Here is a 16751-nt window from a genome sequence, read left to right on the forward strand (position 1 = left end):
ACAAACTTTATCAGAGCAGGGAGATAAGCTGACATCACAGGTCATGTGACCCTCAGTGAAATCTGATAAACCAGGAACTGCAGATAAAGTGAGTTAATTGGAAAGCTGTTACATTTGCCTAGTTAGGAACATAGAAAGAACAAAAAAATAACTCGGACAACCCCTTTAATCATTGCATAATAAATATTGTCGCTTACGGTCTTCTTGTGTTCACCCAGGGGAAAAAACCCACGCAGACCTAATTCCTCACAGCTTAGTATTTGAAACAATTGTGTCTAGTGTGGGCAGCACCAATTTTTCTACTCACAAACTGCTGTAATAAATCACTGTAGGCAACATGTGCAGTCAAGGCTGTTTAGCTCATAGAGGACTCCTTGGACTGGATAAAATTCTGGCAGCCTGATCTAATATGTATGGGGCCTTCAGAGTTTTCAGTGACTAGATAAAAACTCAAAGGTTTACATTCAGCAACAAGAGGAATTGAAGACAAAGTATCTTTAGATACAAAACTTACATAGAAGTGAAATGTACTTAACCTTGTATTCTAAAATAATGGAGAATACTTGAAAATATAAAACGTAAATTTCAGTTTATGTGGCTAAATGGACACAGAAAAAAAATATCACAAAAAAATCTGATGGCAGACCTTGTTGAATCACTTACTTAAATTAACCAGGCCATTTTCAGTATTGAGCATCTCCAGTGAAAACCAAGTGCTGGTGTCTACTCAATATGGAGTACATGCTAGCGAGTCCTCATATTCAGGAGCTTCTGGCTTGTACAGTCTATTGAGTGGACTCCAGCACTCGGTTCTTGCTTCTGCTGTTCAATATAGATTTTAGCAAAATGACTGGTTCAATTAAAGTAAGTGACCCAGCGTTTTGTTCAGGATCTCGGCACCAGTTCATGCCGCAGACCCTAATGCTTGAAAAATGGAAGGTAATGAAAAAAAACTCAGACAATGTTGACTTTATTTTCACAGAGTTCTTCAATGAGCTTGATTCATTAGTGGGACCGATAACACTGCATAGTTCAATGGAGCACTTGGTCCAATATACCCGACAAGGACTTTCCTGGATACGACATAGTTCACGTCATGTTGTGTAGTGGATTTTTACCACTGAACAGCTACTTTTCCAGGTATTAAGCTTAAGAACAGCTCCACCACTTTCAGCACTACTTTGCAATTCTGTAAATCACTCATCAGCATTGGACAGATTTTTTTTATATATATATATATATATATATATATATATTCACTAAATAGACACACTGCAAGCTAAATATGGGAACAGCAAGAACCTAAAATTCCCCATTTCTGCCTTCAATGGCAATAGGATGGCCTATTTTAATGGCTGACAATATCAAAGGTACAGCAAATCTCTGTAAAGTTGTCAAAACCCAGTGAGAAGACCCAGAAGATTACTACTAAATTTAGTTTGGGTTTATACAAGGGAACACAGTCTATGAGACTATATGTTATATGCACACTAAACATCTGCTAGGCAGCAAGAACTTTGCCAGATGGAATCCCAAGGTTACAGTTCCCTGCATTATAGCTTACAGTAAAAAACAAATGACTGGCCGGGAAACCAGACATGCAGCACAAACAGAACAAGACAAGCAGAATTTGCAACAAGCACAGGAATGCACTTTAGCAGTCTTTATATACTTTAAATTTTTTGTATAGAGGGTAATAAAAAAAACACTACTTCCTTTCTGCCAGTTGGCTATGCTCATGCGGTCTACACAGACCAAACAGCAGTGCATGGACTACACCAGGGCTACCATCAGAAATTTCTGGTTTTCATACAGAAAAATGATCAGAAACTTCTCACACATCTATCAGCTTTTAAGAGAATGACCCTAGAGTGGTTGATTTAGGCCTCAGCTACACTGAGACTTTTTGTAGTACTACTGATTGATTTTGACTATTGGATTACAGCTGCAGTCCACGAGATTCCATACAACTAAATGTATCTTTTTCTTCAGCTGTACACATTGCAAATATATGTATTTTTTCCATATTTTTGAATAATGAAAGTCTGATCTTTTTTTTTAATCAATAAAGTATTCCTTTAAACATACTATACTTGTCATGTGAAGTTGGGCTGAGCAGTGTCAGAGAGAGGGCAGACTGTGAACCCCTATGGGGACAGGGACTGATCTGAGAGAAAACATTCAACATTCACTATATCACCATGTTATGTTGACAGCAGACAAAGCATCATTCCTATTCTTTGCACACATCTTTATTACTATGTATGGCTACACACTATGTATAGTATTAAACATTATATTCTGCAATGCTGATGAAAAGATCGACAGTGAATTGGTAAGGCTTGACCTCTGTATATTATCATAGTAAACATATGTAGCACACTTTCTAGCATACTTTGTAACATAACCGAATATAACAGGACAGACTGCGCCTTAATTATCATATGAAAAAGCACTTTTATATTTAAAGAGAAAGATTTATGTTCATCTGTGAAAATACTTTTTTTAAATATGATATTAAAAATAAAAATAAAATCTGTTATCAAAGCTTTTCTGTGAATTTGTCTTTCCTGCATATCGTATGTATTTTCGGACTATAAGACCTGAAAGTGGGGGGAAGATGTCAGTACGTCTTATAGTGTGAATATAGCACATGATCACATGTGTACATCTCAGGCCGCACTGTGTGGCATACGGACAGCAGCCTGCGATGTACAAATGCAATGTTCTAGCATGGGATGTGCACTAACCTGGCTGTTCTCCCATCCCCTGTGTGGCTGAGCCATGACAGTCCCCTCCTGTACCCTGTGTGGGAACAGCGTGTGGATGGTTGTGTTTCTACTGGAGCGAGGGGGTGGTGGGTGCAGGCTTTCAGTCCACATAACACGCGTGCGTCTTCATGTGACTGCCTGGCCAGGAGTGTGCAGGTACTAATTTAAGGTACCCTATTTATGTATAAAAGCCTAATAATGTGTAATCCTCAGATTCCACCCCTCCCATGAAGATGTGTCAGCAGTGTGTCCCCATAAATATGAAGTTCTTTTATTATTTTGTTGCAGAAAAATACTGTAATCTCCTGCTGCATACATTGTTGAAATATTATTCAGTTTTTTATTAAACATTTTAGCACACCACTTGGTTCAAAATATTTTTTTCTTACTTTACACCTCTAAAAACCTAGGTGCGTCTTATGGTCCGGTGCGTGTTATAGTAAAATAAATACGGTAGTTTAGGTGTCCAGTCACCAGCTTAAAAATTATTAGCAAGTCAGCATCTATAAGCGATGCGCATATGCACTAGTTGTTTTGCACATGTAGGTCGCCCTTAAAGGGACTGTCCCGCTAACTAAAGTCAAGTAGAAATAACTATGACCACATGTATAATACATTTTATTACAAATTGCTTTATAGTACAGTATTGTAAAAAAATAAAAAACTACTTTTCCATGTGGCCACAGGATTTGTTATTCTAGGCTGTGCCCCCCCCCCCCCACACTCCCCACCGCCATGCTGCTCTCCCAGCATAGCACTTCTTTCACTCATGTGACCTCTTTTAAAATCAGTGCACGCCCACAGAACTCATACTACAGAGCTATGCATGGGCCAGGCAGAATCTGTGAATTAGTTACCACCTAATGAAAGTGCCTCCAACATCACCACTGGCATCGAATTTCCAAAACACAATTTTGACCGAAGACAGTGGTCTGAAAATAACTTTGAAAAGATACATTTTCAAAAATAGAACTTCATTATTGACTGCAATCTTTATATTGAAGTATGGGAAAGGTTCACATCACTGTTTCGTTATTCGTTCTTATGATCTGTCAGAGGAACAAAAAAAAAATGGATCCATTATGCTCAGTTATGCTCATTTTGAATCAAGGAATTTTCTCCCGTCTAAAATAACGGACCTCCGACGGGAATGGCTTAAACGGATGCAAAATTTCCAGATTATCGATCACGTCCCCCAACCACGCAGAGGAGGCGATCGAGTCAAACGTATAAAAAAAACTTGAGGCTTTCTGGATCCAGACACTGGAGCCTACGGGTCTTAATTGAGAGTATAAACTGAGTAGCTTTCTGTGATTTATTGTTTTTTGTATATAAATATCATGTTTTATTTATTATTTTTCTGCAGAAATCATGAATATCATACAATGTGAACCATGAAAATGAATATGGAGACTATATGTCATTACGATATGCTCTTTCATTAGTTTGTGTACGTTAGTAACATGATGATGTCACTGAGTATCTGGCGGGTATTGTGCGGATGAAAATATAATTATATAAATGACAGGAATATATTGGCAAAAGTCTCAGCTTTTAATATCTGCTTGTATGACTAGCTAGTATAGTCAGTGGCATATCCGTTTGGTGCATTTTTTTTCTGTGATTTATATCATTATATTTTCATCCTCACAATGCTCCGTTTTGTGTAGGATGCCTTTGTGGTGCATGTGGACCCCTGTATGTAGAGGGGGTATCTCACAGGGCCTGAACCTCTGTAGGCCTGAATTCAATATTGGTGCACCAAATGGCGGTATTTAAAATCTCAGAATGTAACCCAAATGTATTAAGGGTGTATCTCACAATGACATCTGCATCAAAGGCTGCCAACTAAATTTTTTGTGCCCAAATGAGTGTTAGTTTAAAAACTGAATTTGACAGCAGTATATAAGCCTGTAATTTCACACGTGCTGATGCTGCAAGGCCTGAAAATAGTGTTTTTTTGTCAAATAAGTGCGTTTTTTCAAACCCCAGAAAATGATGGGTGTATTTCTAGCTTAAATTGCACACTGAATAATGTTGTAGATTGCCAAGTCTTTTTTTGCTAGCAGAATATGAAAGCTGCATATATTTAACTTGAATTTAAGGCTACTTTCACACTTGCGTTCGGGGTTCCGCTTGTGAGCTCCGTTTGAAGGCTCTCACAAGCGGCCCTGAACGCATCCGTCCAGCCCCAATGCATTCTGAGTGGATGCGGATACGCTCAGAATGCATCAGGATGGCTCCGCTTGGCCTCCGTTCCGCTCAGCAGGCGGACATCCGAATGCAGCTTGCAGCGTTCGGGTGTCCGTCTGGCCCTGCGGAGACAAACGGATCCGTCCAGACTTACAATGTAAGTCAATGGGGACGGATCCGTTTGAAGTTGACACAATATGGTGCAATTTCAAACGGATCCGTCCCCCATTGACTTTCAATGTAAAGTCTGGACGGATCCGTCTGAATAACTTTCACACTTAGAATTTTCTCTGAACTATAATGCAGACGGATCCGTTCTGAACGAATCCCAACGTCTGCATTATAGGAGCGGATCTGTCTGTGCAGACACCAGACGGATCCGCTCTGAACGCAAGTGTGAAAGTAGCCTAACACTTGCAGATCTGGCAAATACTGTTTTTTGAAGAAAAAAAATGTGTGTTTTTCAAACCCCAGAAAATTATGGGTGTATTTCTAGCTTAAATTGCACACTGACTAATACAGATGTTGTAGATTGCACAAAAAGTCTTTTTTTTTGCTAACAGAATAGGAATGCTGTATATATTAAACTTGAATTTAACACTTGCAGATCTGGCAAATTCTGTTTTTTGAGAAAAAAAAGTGTGTTTTTCAAACCCCAGAAAATGATGGGTGTATTTCTAGCTTAAATTGCACACTGACTAATACAGATGTTGTAGATTGCCCAAAAAGTCTTTTTTTTGCTAACAGAATATGAATGCTGTATATATTAAACTTGAATTTAACACTTGCAGATCTGGCAAATTCTGTTTTTTGAAAAAAAAAAAGTGGGTTTTTCAAACCCCAGAAAATTATGGGTGTATTTCTAGCTTAAATTGCACACTGACTAATACAGATGTTGTAGATTGCCCAAAAAGTCTTTTTTTGCTAACAGAATATGAATGCTGTATATATTAAACTTGAATTTGACACTTGCAAATCTGGCAAATACAGTTTTTTGGAGAAAAAAAATGTGTTTTTTCAAACCCCAGAAAATGATGGGTGTATTTCTAGCTTAAATTACACACTGACTAATCCAGATGTTGTAGTTTGCCCCCAAAAAATGGTGATTTGCAATGTCCCAAAAGCTCAGATGCAGTGCTGGTGCACTGAGCGTGCATAAAATGGCCGCCGCCACTGCCATCCACCTAACTAACAGAATTCTAAAAGTTAGTATTTTTTGGTCAGCTCAGGGCAGGGTAAAACGATAGTGCCCTGCACCCACACATCTATTTGTCTGTAGATCGCTGAGTTAGATTCTCTCCTATTCTCTCCCTGAAATCACAAGTCCAGCAGCATCCTCTCCCTACACTTGTAACAGCAGAGTGACGTGCAGCGCTATGTGACTCAAGCTTATATAGAGGCTGGGTCACATGCTGCTCTGGCCAATCACAGCCATGCCATTAGTAGGCATGGCTGTGATGGCCTCTTGGGGCAAGTAGTATGACCCTTGTTGATTGGCTGCTGTGCAGCCTTTCAAAAAGCGCCAAGAAAGCGCCGAACACCGAACCCGAACTTTTACGAAAATGTTCAGGTTCGGGTCCGGGGTCCAAAAATCCTAAAGTTCGTTACCCTCAACCCTAGTACCCTAGTAAGTACCATACACGTATCTCACAAACACATTGGTCAACTGTAACCACAAAGTGGCCAACCACTTTAAGCTTATGAACAGATTCACCACTTTCAGCACTATTTTACAATTCTGTATATCATTAATCAGCATTGGACACAGATGATACAGAATATATATACAGTTGCAAGAAAAAGTATGTGAACCCTTTGGAATTATATGGATTTCTGCACAAATTGGTCATAAAATGTGATCTGATCTTCATCTAAGTCACAACAACAGACAATCACAGTCTGCTTAAACTAATAACACACAAATAATTAAATGTTACCATGTTTTTATTGAACACACCATGTAAACATTCACAGTGCAGGTGGAAAAAGTATGTGAACCCCTAGACTAATGACATCTCCAAGAGCTAATTGGAGTGAGGTGTCAGCCATCTAGAGTCCAATCAATGAGATGATATTGGAGGTGTTGATTACAGCTGCCCTGCCCTATAGAAAACCCACACCAGTTCTGGGTTTGCTTTTCACAAGAAGCATTGCTTGATGTGAATGATGCCTCGCACAAAAGAGCTCTCAGAAGACCTACGATTAAGAATTGTTGACTTTAACTATGAATCTCTATTGGCAAAAGTAGGTAAAGACATAGAAGAGTTCCATAAACATGATACTTCATGGGTAGGAAGGATTGCGGCTTTTAAAATGTTCATACTTCCTCGCTTTTTGTATATATTCCGCACGGTCCCAATTTTGCTGCCAAAAAGGTTCTTCAGAAAGGTGCAACAAATACTCTCCAAATACATTTGGAGAAATAAGAGGCCGAGAATAGCAAGTAGTATAATTCAGAGACCCCGGGCAATGGGTGGTCTGGCGGTCCCAGACATGGAACGATATTATATTGCCACGTTAGTGTCCATGCTTAGGAGTTGGTACAAAGAAAAGGTCGAGATTCCCTGGGTTCAAGTGGAGCAAGCGCAAGCAGCACCATTTACCTTACCAGACTTAGTGTATCTACCTTTTTGGGCTATTCAGACCCCTAAAAACCTAAATCCAGTAATTTTGGCATCGGTGATGGCATGGAAACAGTTCCATAATATGAGTGAAGAGGGGTACAAGCCAAAATTATCTTCAATTCCATTCTCTCTGATCAGAGCATTACTCCCACATGCGGATCTTTCAGATTGGAATACAGAGGTCAAAAGTAATATAGAATGGCTTTTTGAAAATGGGGTGATGAAATCTTTCCAAACTTTGCAGAACCAACTGCTGATACCCAAGTCAGATTTCTTTAAATACTTACAAATTCGGCATTTGATACAATCACTAATTCCATCAAAGGTGACATGTAGTCAAGAAGGGATGTTGTACCTCTCTGGAGAATCCAAAGGAATCAAAAAGTTGTATGAAGCATTACTCCAACCAACTCAGTTTAGGAAGTCCCACCCTATGCGTAAATGGGAAAGCTCCCTGAACATCACTATAGCAGAAAATGAATGGCAAAAAACAATAAAATTGATCCACTCCCACTTACATTGCTCTAGCCATGTGGAATTGGCTTTAAAAACTATCCTACAATGGTATTACAAGCCTGAAAGATTATGCCACATGTATGTAGGGGTGTCAGGAGATTGTTGGAGGGGATGTGGAGGGAGGGGTACACTTCTTCATATTCTTTGGAAATGTCCTATGATCTCTAAGTACTGGGAAGAATGTGAGGAACTGCTGAACAAGCTGCTTCAAGGGAGGCTTAAGTGGACACCACAACTTGCCCTGCTTCTAATTGGAGTGACACATCTTCCGGTGGAAGATAGAAAATTGGTAGGTGTTATATGTGTTCTAGCAAAACTAATGATACTGCAAAGATGGAAATCCCAGGAAACACCTAGGTTAAAAGATTTGATATTAGCTATTAATACCACTGTTGCTTATGAGAAAATCATAGCTTTAGGGAATGGTTCCTTCCAAAAATTTTCAAAACAGTGGCAGTTGTGGGAAACTTCTAGTTATTGTGTCAAGGGATAGAAGCAGATAGGTCAAAGTTGATTGAAAATGCGCCCTCAACAAGTGGGGATATGTAGTTGTGCATAGGATTACCAATAAATGTACCTTTCAAGTAAAAGAGCATTACCATTAGTTAAAACAAACAAGATGACTCTGCAAATGTTATTTGGAGAGGTGGTTTTTCAATTCAATGGATAAGGATGAAAACACATATGTACAAGGCTTTTTGGTGAAGTATCAATTATTACATAGCGGATATTGGCACCAAACGTGGATGATGTCTAAAATATGCATGCTTTAAGTGTAAAACTGTTATGTTTATACAGTTAGTTGTTGTTTTTAATGACTCGACTGATGGAGAGCAGATTGTACTGCGACTTTATTGTAATGTGTTTTACTTTAAAAATACCAATAAAAACGATTGAAACAAAAAAAAGAATTGTTGACTTGCATAAAGCTGGAAAGAGTTATAAAAGTATCTCCAAAAGCCTTGCTGTTCATCAGTCCATGGTAAGACAAATTGTCTATAAATGGAGAAAGTTCAGCACTGCTGCTACTCTCCCTAGGAGTGGCCGTCCTGTAAAGATGACTGCAAGAGCACAGCGCAGACTGCTCAATGAGGTGAAGAAGAATCCTAGAGTGTCAGCTAAACACTTACAAAAGTCTCTGGCATATGCTAACATCCCTGTTAGCGAATCTACGATACGTAAAACACTAAACAAGAATGGATTTCATGGGAGGATACCACAGAGGAAGTCACTGCTGTCCAAAAAAAACATTGCTGCTTGTTTACAGTTTGCACAAGAGCACCTGGATGTTCCACAGCAGTACTGGCAAAATATTCTGTGGACAGATGAAACCAAAGTTGAGTTGTTTGGAAGAAACACACAACACTGTGTGGAGAAAAAGAAGCACAGCACACCAACATCAAAGCCTCATCCCAACTGTGAAGTATGGTGGTGGGGGCATCATGTTTTGGGCTGCTTTGCTGCGTCAGGGCCTGGACGGATTGCTATCATCGAAGGAAAAATGAATTCCCAAGTTTATTAAGACATTTTGCAGGAGAACTTGAGGCCATCTGTCCACCAGCTGAAGCTCTACAGAAGATGGGTGTTGCAACAGGACAACGACCCAAAGCATAGAAGTAAATCAACAACAGAATGGCTTAAACAAAAGAAAATACGCCTTCTGGAGTGGCCCAGTCAGAGTCCTGACCTCAACCCGATTGAGATGCTGTGGCATGACCTCAAGAAAGAGATTCACACCAGACATCCTAAGCATATTGCTGAACTGAAGCAGTTCTGTAAAGAAGAATGGTCAAGAATTACTCCTGACCGTTGTGCACGTTTGATCTGCAACTACAGGAAACGTTTGGTTGAAGTTATTGCTGCCAAAGGAGGTTCAACCAGTTATTAAATCCAAGGGTTCACATACTTTTTCCACCTGCACTTTGAATGTTTACATGGTGTGTTTAATAAAAACATGGTAACATTTAATTATTTGTGTGTTATTAGTTTAAGCAGACTGTGATTGTCTATTGTTGTGACTTAGATGAAGATCAAATCACATTTTATGACCAATTTTTGCAGAAATCCATATCATTCCAAAGGGTTCACATATTTTTTCTTGCAACTGTATGTATATATATATATATATATATATATATATATATAAATATATATATATGTACAGTACAGACCAAACGTTTGGACACACCTTCTCATTCAAAGAGTTTTCTTTATTTTCATGACTATGAAAATTGTAGATTCACACTGAAGGCATCAAAACTATGAATTAACACATGTGGAATTATATACATAACAAACAAGTGTGAACAACTGAAAATATGTCATATTCTAGGTTCTTCAAAGTAGCCACCTTTTGCTTTGATTACTGCTTTGCACACTCTTGGCATTCTCTTGATGAGCTTCAAGAGGTAGTCCCCTGAAATGGGTTTCACTTCACAGGTCTGCCCTGTCAGGTTTAATAAGTGGGATTTCTTGCTTTATAAATGGGGTTGGGACCATCAGTGGCGTTGAGGAGAAGTCAGGTGGATACACAGCTGATAGTCCTACTGAATAGACTGTTAGAATTTGTATTATGGCAAGAAAAAAGCAGCTAAGTAAAGAAAAACGAGTGGCAATCATTACTTTAAGAAATGAAGGTCAGTCAGTCAGCCGAAAAATTGGGAAAACTTTGAAAGTAAGGGCTATTTGACCATGAAGGAGAGTGATGGGGTGCTGCGCCAGATGACCTGGCCTCCACAGTCACCGGACCTGAACCCAATCGAGATGGTTTGGGGTGAGCTGGACCGCAGAGTGAAGGCAAAAGGGCCAACAAGTGCTAAGCATCTCTGGGAACTCCTTCAAGACTGTTGGAAGACCATTTCAGGGGACTACCTCTTGAAGCTCATCAAGAGAATGCCAAGAGTGTGCAAAGCAGTAATCAAAGCAAAAGGTGGCTACTTTGAAGAACCTAGAATATGACATATTTTCAGTTGTTTCACACTTGTTTGTTATGTATATAATTCCACATGTGTTAATTCATAGTTTTGATGCCTTCATAGTCATGAAAATAAAGAAAACTCTGAATGAGAAGGTGTGTCCAAACTTTTGATCTGTACTGTATATATTTATACAGTAAATATATACAGTGACATGTAAACGTTTTGGCACCCCTGGTCAAAATTACTGTTACTGTGAACAGTTAAGCAAGTTGAAGATCTCTAAAATGATCTCTAAAAGGCATAAAGTGAAAGATGTAACACACTTCAACATTTTAAGCAACAACAGTGTATTGTTAAGGTTTTGTACAATTTTGGAGTATGGAAAGGAGTACCTTGCAAAAGACCTGAAATGGCCTGTTAGGATTAAGGCCTGTTCACAATCAGTGGTGTACACACACTCCATGGGGCCCCGGTACGAAACTGATCCATGGGCCCCCCCCCCCCCCCCCCCCCGTCTCGGGAGGGGCATTTCCCCGGGCAATAGGAGATTATGGGGCCCCTGTGTCCCCACCCACCCTCAAACCACACCCACACACAGCCCCACTCATAAATCGCACCCGTACATCCAGTGACGTCTCCTTCGATGTAGATGTTCTCTGTCCTCGTCTCCTTTCAGACCAGACCACCATTTTTACACCGTTTTTAATCTCTGCAGTTTGACCAAAAAAAATCTTAGTTTACTACTTTTCCATCATCCTACCATCTTCTGGACAAAACATCCTACTACCCCAATACTGTGCCCTGTGGTCCCCAATAGTGCCCCCAATATCGTGCCAGTATCAAGTGCCAACCGCCCCATGTGCCAGTATCAAGTGCCAACCGCACCGTGTGCCAGTATCAAGTGCCAACCGCCCCCCCTCATTTTCCAGTATCAAGTGCCAACTCCCCCCCCTCATTTTCCAGGATCAAGTGCCAACCTTCCCCCCCCCCCATTTTCCAGTATCAAGTGGCAACCTTCCCCCCCCTCATTTTCCAGTATCAAGTGCCGACGTCCCCCCCCCTCATTTTCCAGTATCAAGTGCCAACTCCCCCCCCTCATTTTCCAGTATCAAGTGCCAACCTCCCCCCCCCATTTTCCAGTATCAAGTGCCGACCTTCCCCCCCTCATTTTCCAGTATCAAGTGCCAACCTTCTCCCTCCCCCCTCATTTTCCAATATCAAGTGCCAACCTTCCCCCCCCATTTTCCAGTATCAAGTACCAACCTCCCCCCCCCCTCATTTTCCAGTATCAAGTGCCAACCTTCCTCCTCGCCCCCCCCTCATTTTCCAGTATCAAGTGCCAACTCCCCCACCTAATTTTCCAGTATCAAGTGCCAACCTTCCCCCCCCCCATTTTCCAGTATCAAGTGCCAACCTTTCCCCCCCTCCCTTTTCCAGTATCAAGTGCCAACCTTCCCCCCTCATTTTCCAGTATCAAGTGCCAACCTCCCCCTCCCCGCCATCATTTTCCAGTATCAAGTGCCAACCTTCTCCCTTCCCCCCCTCATTTTCCAGTATCAAGTGCCAACCTTCCCCCCCATTTTCCAGTATCAAGTACCAACCTTCCCCCCCTCATTTTCCAGTATCAAGTGCCAACCTTCCCCCTCCCCCCCATTTTTCCAGTATCAAGTGCCAACTCCCCCCCCTAATTTTCCAGTATCAAGTGCCAACCTTTCCCCCCCATTTTCCAGTATCAAGTGCCAACCTTTCCCCCCCTCCATTTTCCAGTATCAAGTGCCAACCTTCCCCCCCCCTCATTTTCCAGTATCAAGTGCCAACCTTCCCCCTCCCTGCCATCATTTTCCAGTATCAAGTGCCAACCTTCCCCCTCCCCCCCTCATTTTTCAGTATCAAGTGCCAACCCCCCCCCCATTTTCCAGTATCAAGTGCCAACCTTCCCCCCCTCATTTTCCAGTATCAAGTGCCAACCTTCCCCCCCTCATTTTCCAGTATCAAGTGCCAACCTTCCACCCCCCCCCCCCCAATTTTCCAGTATCAAGTGCCAACCTCCCCCCCCATTTTCCAGTATCAAGTACCAACCTTCCCCCCCCTCATTTTCCAGTATCAAGTGCCAACCTTCCCCCCCCCCCATTTTCCAGTATCAAGTGCCAACCTTTCCCCCCCCCATTTTCTAGTATCAAGTGCCAACCTTTCCCCCCTCCATTTTCCAGTATCAAGTGCCAACCTCCCCCCCCCTCATTTTCCAGTATCAAGTGCCAACCTTCCCCCTCCCCGCCATCATTTTCCAGTATCAAGTGCCAACCTTCCCCCTCCCCCCCTCATTTTTCAGTATCAAATGCCACCCCCCCCCCCCATTTTCCAGTATCAAGTGCCAACCTTCCCCCCCTCATTTTCCAGTATCAAGTGCCAACCTTCCCCCCCTCATTTTCCAGTATCAAGTGCCAACCTTCCCCCTCCCCCCCTCAGTCTCCAGTATCAAGTGCCAACCTTCCCCCTCCCCCCCCCAATTTTCCAGTATCAAGTGCCAACCTCCCCCCCCATTTTCCAGTATCAAGTGCCAACCTTTCCCCCCCTCCATTTTCCAGTATCAAGTGCCAACCTCCCCCCCCCCTCATTTTTCAGTATCAAGTGCCAACCTTCCCCCTCCCCGCCATCATTTTCCAGTATCAAGTGCCAACCTTCCCCCTCCCCCCCTCATTTTTCAGTATCAAGTGCCACCCCCCCCCCCCCATTTTCCAGTAAGTGCCAACCTTCCCCCCCTCATTTTCCAGTATCAAGTACCAACCTCCCCCCCCCCTCATTTTCCAGTATCAAGTGCCAACCTTCCTCCTCGCCCCCCCCTCATTTTCCAGTATCAAGTGCCAACTCCCCCACCTAATTTTCCAGTATCAAGTGCCAACCTTCCCCCCCCCCATTTTCCAGTATCAAGTGCCAACCTTTCCCCCCCTCCCTTTTCCAGTATCAAGTGCCAACCTTCCCCCCTCATTTTCCAGTATCAAGTGCCAACCTTCCCCCTCCCCGCCATCATTTTCCAGTATCAAGTGCCAACCTTCTCCCTTCCCCCCCTCATTTTCCAGTATCAAGTGCCAACCTTCCCCCCCATTTTCCAGTATCAAGTACCAACCTTCCCCCCCTCATTTTCCAGTATCAAGTGCCAACCTTCCCCCTCCCCCCCATTTTTCCAGTATCAAGTGCCAACCCCCCCCCCTAATTTTCCAGTATCAAGTGCCAACCTTTCCCCCCCATTTTCCAGTATCAAGTGCCAACCTTTCCCCCCCTCCATTTTCCAGTATCAAGTGCCAACCTCCCCCCCCCCTCATTTTCCAGTATCAAGTGCCAACCTTCCCCCTCCCTGCCATCATTTTCCAGTATCAAGTGCCAACCTTCCCCCTCCCCCCCTCATTTTTCAGTATCAAGTGCCAACCCCCCCCCCATTTTCCAGTATCAAGTGCCAACCTTCCCCCCCTCATTTTCCAGTATCAAGTGCCAACCTTCCCCCCCTCATTTTCCAGTATCAAGTGCCAACCTTCCACCTCCCCCCCCCCAATTTTCCAGTATCAAGTGCCAACCTCCCCCCCATTTTCCAGTATCAAGTACCAACCTTCCCCCCCCTCATTTTCCAGTATCAAGTGCCAACCTTCCCCCCCCCCCATTTTCCAGTATCAAGTGCCAACCTTTCCCCCCCCCATTTTCTAGTATCAAGTGCCAACCTTTCCCCCCTCCATTTTCCAGTATCAAGTGCCAACCTCCCCCCCCTCATTTTCCAGTATCAAGTGCCAACCTTCCCCCTCCCCGCCATCATTTTCCAGTATCAAGTGCCAACCTTCCCCCTCCCCCCCTCATTTTTCAGTATCAAATGCCAACCCCCCCCCCCATTTTCCAGTATCAAGTGCCAACCTTCCCCCCCTCATTTTCCAGTATCAAGTGCCAACCTTCCCCCCCTCATTTTCCAGTATCAAGTGCCAACCTTCCCCCTCCCCCCCTCAGTCTCCAGTATCAAGTGCCAACCTTCCCCCTCCCCCCCCCAATTTTCCAGTATCAAGTGCCAACCTCCCCCCCCATTTTCCAGTATCAAGTGCCAACCTTTCCCCCCCTCCATTTTCCAGTATCAAGTGCCAACCTCCCCCCCCCCTCATTTTTCAGTATCAAGTGCCAACCTTCCCCCTCCCCGCCATCATTTTCCAGTATCAAGTGCCAACCTTCCCCCTCCCCCCCTCATTTTTCAGTATCAAGTGCCAACCCCCCCCCCCCATTTTCCAGTAAGTGCCAACCTTCCCCCCCTCATTTTCCAGTATCAAGTGCCAACCTTTCCCCCCTCATTTTCCAGTATCAAGTGCCAACCTTCCCCCTCCCCGCCATCATTTTCCAGTATCAAGTGCCAACCTTCCCCCTCCCCCCCTCATTTTTCAGTATCAAATGCCAACCTCCCCCCCCATTTTCCAGTATCAAGTGCCAACCTTCCCCCCCTCATTTTCCAGTATCAAGTGCCAACCTTCCCCCCCTCATTTTCCAGTATCAAGTGCCAACCTTCCCCCTCCCCCCCCTCAGTCTCCAGTATCAAGTGCCAACCTTCCCCCTCCCCCCCAATTTTCCAGTATCAAGTGCCAACCTCCCCCCCATTTTCCAGTATCAAGTACCAACCTTCCCCCCCTCATTTTCCAGTATCAAGTGCCAACCTTCACCCTCCCCCCCTCATTTTCCAGTATCAAGTGCCAACCTTCCCCCCCCCCTCATTTTCCAGTATCAAGTGCTAACCTCCCCCCCCCCATTTTCCAGTATCAAGTGCCAACCTCCCCCCCCCCTCATTTTCCAGTATCAAGTGCCAACCTCCCCCCCCCCATTTTCCAGTATCAAGTGCCAACCTCCCTCCCCCAATTTTCTAGTATCAAGTGCCAACCTTCCCCCCCCCCCCCCCCCCCTCCTCCTCATTTTTCAGTATCAAGTGCCTCCTCATGTCCCAGTAAAGTCCAGTATTAAAAAAAAAAAATAAACCCTTATACTTACCTCCTTAGCAGCGATGCAGGCCTCTTCTGGCCTGTGTCCCGCGCTGTACAGCTCAGGCGGCACGATGACGTCATCACGCCGCCTGCACCGCTCTGATAGGCTGCCGGCACAAGGCCCGCAGCCTATCAGAGGAACAGGGAAGGGAGACGCCTCCCTCCCCTGCCCGGCCGCAGCACAGCAATCTGTATCGCTGTCCTGAGGACGGCGATACAGACCACTATGGAGATCAGCGCTTCCACAATGGAAGCGTTCATCTCCCTGTCACCTGCCGCCACCGCGGGCCCACACCTGAGTCTGAGTGGCTACTGCAGGGGCCAGGGGTCCACAGGCGGCCGGGCCCCCTGGAGTGCCGGGCCCGGTCGCAACTGCGACCCCTGTATGTACGCCACTGTTCACAATCATCATTAGTTAGGAAAAGCCAGGAGATGCAAATTTCAAAGCTTTATAAATACCCATACTTCTCTAACCTAAAAAAAACAGCAGCCATGGGTTCTTCCAAGCAGCAGTGCATGTGAGACGGCCCAGGAGTTTACCAGAACTGGAAGACTTTTGCAAGGAAGGATGGATAAAAATCCCTCAAACAAGAATTGAAAGATTCTTGGCTGGCTACAAAAAGTGTTTACAAGCCTAGATACTTGCCAAAAGGGGTACTATTAGGTAGTAACCATGCAGGGTGTTAAAAAAATTGATTCCGGCCCTTTTCCTTTTTTGTTATTTTGAAAATA

General features: G+C 43.6%; 1 protein-coding gene across 1 annotated transcript in view; it reads left to right on the forward strand.

Moving 5' to 3' along the window:
• Positions 1–2540, forward strand: part of AFF3 (AF4/FMR2 family member 3) — a 179477-nt gene extending 176937 nt beyond the window's left edge. Inside the window, exon 16 of the mRNA XM_040425090.1 lies at positions 983–2540. Coding sequence (XP_040281024.1) covers positions 983–1107 — 125 coding nt within the window. The 3' untranslated portion in view covers positions 1108–2540. The remainder of the gene's footprint in view (positions 1–982) is intronic.
• Positions 2541–16751: the final 14211 nt, after the last annotated feature.

Source organism: Bufo bufo, chromosome 3 (genome assembly GCF_905171765.1).
Source record: "Bufo bufo chromosome 3, aBufBuf1.1, whole genome shotgun sequence".
NCBI lineage: Eukaryota > Metazoa > Chordata > Amphibia > Anura > Bufonidae > Bufo > Bufo bufo.